This window comes from Mandrillus leucophaeus, unplaced genomic scaffold, assembly GCF_000951045.1.
Source record: "Mandrillus leucophaeus isolate KB7577 unplaced genomic scaffold, Mleu.le_1.0 Scaffold139, whole genome shotgun sequence".
NCBI lineage: Eukaryota > Metazoa > Chordata > Mammalia > Primates > Cercopithecidae > Mandrillus > Mandrillus leucophaeus.
This window is the reverse complement of record NW_012101354.1, coordinates 2433076-2436706: the sequence shown is the minus strand read 5'-3', so window position 1 is coordinate 2436706 and position 3631 is coordinate 2433076. Positions and strand designations below refer to the sequence as shown.

General features: G+C 45.0%; 1 protein-coding gene across 1 annotated transcript in view; it reads left to right on the top strand.

Moving 5' to 3' along the window:
- Positions 1 to 3087: 3087 nt before the first annotated feature.
- Positions 3088 to 3631, top strand: part of MRPS21 (mitochondrial ribosomal protein S21) — a 13165-nt gene continuing 12621 nt past the window's right edge. Inside the window, exon 1 of the mRNA XM_011973663.1 lies at positions 3088 to 3341. Coding sequence (XP_011829053.1) covers positions 3088 to 3341 — 254 coding nt within the window. The remainder of the gene's footprint in view (positions 3342 to 3631) is intronic.

Here is a 3631-nt window from a genome sequence, read left to right as displayed (position 1 = left end):
TAGGCTTAAAATTTGGTGCCATCTGGTCACCAAATCCTTTTTATTCTTTATTTGGAATATCTCTTAAAATCCATTTCTTCCTATCCATTCCATTGCCACCAGTCTGCTCTAGACTTCACTGTACCAATAGTCTCTCTTGCTTCTAATCCCTTTTCGCTGATAACCAGGTTAATTTTCCTAGAACAGTGCTTTGCATATCATATCCTATTCAAATTCTTCAATGGCTCTCCAATGCTTTGAGAAGAAAGTCCAAAATCTTTAATCACAGTCTCTATTTTTCCCTGTGCTCCCCTGCATGATCCCTCTGGTGCAGTTTTTTGTTTTTTGTTTTTTGTTTTTTTTGACTCCTTAACACTACACCTTTTTGCTCCTAAGCTCTTGTTCAAACCTTTCCTGCTTTGCTTCTGTTATCTAAACCCTGCCCTCTTTCAATGACTAACTCAAGTTCATCCTATCATTCTTTCTGTTAAACATGATCTATACGCTCAGTGTTTGGCCCTTTACTCCATTAAATGGAATCATGTACATAAAACACCTAGTGCAGGGTTTGGGGCCTGGTGGGGTGGCTCACGCTTGTAATCCTAGCACTTTGGGAGACCAGCCTGGGCAACGTAATGAAACTACTAAAAATACAAAAAATTAGTCTCTACTAAAAATACAAAAAATTAGCTGGGCATGGTGGCATGTCCCTGTAATCCCAGTTACTTGGGAGGCTGAGGTGGAAGGATCACCTGAGCCCAGGAGGTCCAGGCTGCAGTGAGCTATGATCATGCCACTGCATTCTAGCCTGGGCAACAAGAGTGAGACTCTGCCTCAGAAAAACAAACAAAAACAAAAAACACCCACCTAGTACAGGGTTTAGTATATAGTAGGCTCTCAAAAATGTTACTCTTCAGCTGATCCAATGGTAGTGGTTAACAGAATTTATTAACATCAGTTCCTCTCCCTTCCTTTCTTTCAACATATCTTAATATATATATATATTTTTTGAGACGGAGTCTCGCTCTGTCACCCAGGCTGGAGTGCAGTGCCACCATCTCAGCTCACTGCAACCTCCACCTCCCAGGTTCAAGCAATTGTCTTGCGTTAGCCTCCCAAGTAGCTGAGACTACAGGCAAGCGCCATCACACCCAGCTGATTTTTTGTATTTTTAGTACAGACAGGGTTTCACTGCGTTAGCCAAGATGGTCTCGATCTCCTGACCTCGTGATCCACCTGTCTTGGCCTCCCAAAGTGCTGGGATTACAGGCGTGAGCCACCGCGCCCGGTGTATCTTCAAATTTTATTGTATTTGATTCCCACGACAAATTTTGTGAGACTGACAGGGCAAAATTAGTCCCATTTTAGACATGAGGAAATAGAGTGAGTCTGGCAACGGCCAGATAGTAAATATTTTAGGCTTTGTAGGCTTTATGTCTCTATTGCAACTACCCAACTCGGCCATTGTAGCCCAAAGCAGCCATACGTAACACACAGACAAATAAGCATGACTGTAGTTCAACAGTCTTATTTACAAAAACGGGTGGAGCAGGATTTCACCTGTAGACAGTCTCCAGACCCCTGATTTTAAATGACTTATTCAAGGTCACAGGCCTGATGAGTATTAGAATTGAGATAGAATCCAGATCTCCCAACTTTGAAGCCAGTGCCTTTCACCACATTACGCTGTGGCATATTTTATTTACTATTTGTTTGTTTATTTTTTGAAATGGAGTTTCACTCTTGTTGCCCAGGCTGGAGTGCAATGGTGCGATCTTGGCCCACTGCAACCTCCACCTCCCAGGTTCAAGTGATTCTCCTGCCTCAGCCTCCCAAGTAGCTGGGATTACAGGCATGCAGCACCACGCCTGGCTAATTTTGTATTTTTAGTAGAGACAGGGTTTCACCATGTTGACCAGGCTGGTCTCGAATTCCTGACCTCAGGTGATCTACCCGCCTCAGCCTCCCAAAGTGCTGGGATTACAGGCGTGTGCCACCGTGCCCGGCCCTATTTATTTATTTGTTTGTTTGTTTATATTTAATTTTTCGAGACAGGGTCTCACACTACTGCCCAGGCCAGGGTGCAGTGGTGTGATCACAGCTCGCTGCAGCCTTGACCTCCCAGACTCAGGTGATCCTCCCCCTCAGCCTCCCAAGTAGCTGGGATGACAAGTCATGCCACCATACCCAGCTAATTTCTGTATTTTTTGTAAAGATAGGAGTTTTGCTTTGTTGCCCAGGCTGGTCTCGAACTCCTGGGCTCAAGTGATCCACCAGTGTTGGCCTTTCAAAGTGCTGGGATTACAGGCGTGAGCCACCGTGCCCAGCCCACATAATTTATTTTGTGTTTATTATATACTACCTCGTTTTAGTATCTTTTATGTCTATATACTATCTCCTAGTGGTCCAGGAGGCACCAGAGTGGTATCAACAGTATCTGACACAGAGTAGTCATTCAGTGAAAGTTTATTGACAAACATAATAATGTCGCAATCTAGTTCTATTTCGTTACTTTGGACCTGGCTTACTCTGAGGTGGGCTTAAGTGTTTGTGTGAGTTATTAGCATTAACTGAGGAGGATGCACACGCCTGTGCGTGTGTGTGTGTGTGTGTGCGCGCGCGCGCGCTCACTAAGGGAGGTACGTTTCCCACAGCCATTAGATGTTAACTTACGTGCATAACCATAAATGGATATGTATAGGTAGCAAACAAGTAAGAGGACGGGTGTCTCCACAGTGGAGAAGAAATTTAAAAGGAGCTTTTTCAGTAGGTCTCACTAGCACAAAAAGGCATAGAAGCTGACATAATTTTGTAGTCTAAACCCTGCAGGTGTTTCCCATATATTTATTGGTTTCACTTTATGTAGTTAAATTAGTGGGAAGATGATATAGGAAACTCACAGTGTGTTTATTTCTTTTCCTTAGCACTTAGGCAGACGACGTGTATGAATCAATCTATTTTTCGTCCAGAGAGATTTCAAAGAGTCTGTTCTTTCCTAAGAAAAGACAGGAAGCATCCTCAGGAAGCGCCTACTTCTCTCGTTTTCCATCGAGAAAGAGGAATGGCTCAAATATTTATCAAGGATTTCACAGGATTAAGGCGTATGAAATGGGGCTGACCTTCTCAGAGGCCGAAGGACTTCGACTCCATGAGAGGGCGAGAAACGTGTTTCGGGGGAATTTAAAAAGTCAATTAGTATTTTGCTTTGTCAGGTGTAGAGTCCAGGCCCGGGGAAGAGCGGCAGCCAAGCGAGGCCATAAAGGACGTTGCTATGGTTTCCACGCACGTCGTCTCCCTCAGCCTGTTTCTTTGCGCGGCGCTGGCGATTGCGTAGTTTCCGCTTCCAGTAGTGAGGAGGCCAGGTGAGGAGCTGTGCAGGGTTTGGGTGAAGGAAGGCTGGCTTGGCGAGAGGGCAGGTTTGCGGGCTTTCGCCTACTTTTCCAAAGACCAACAAAGAGCCCTTTCCTAACTCTCAACCCAACCAATTTTGGAACTATGCGGTGGTTGGGACCCTGTGGCGCTTCTTTGTCGCTCCTGTCCTTCCCATGCCCGGCTACCATCTCTTTTCTTCTCTATGCGAGGGTTTGAATTGGCAGTGAGAATGAGAGATAACGATTCGCGTCTACTTTCTAGGGTGACTTCTGTGTGCTCC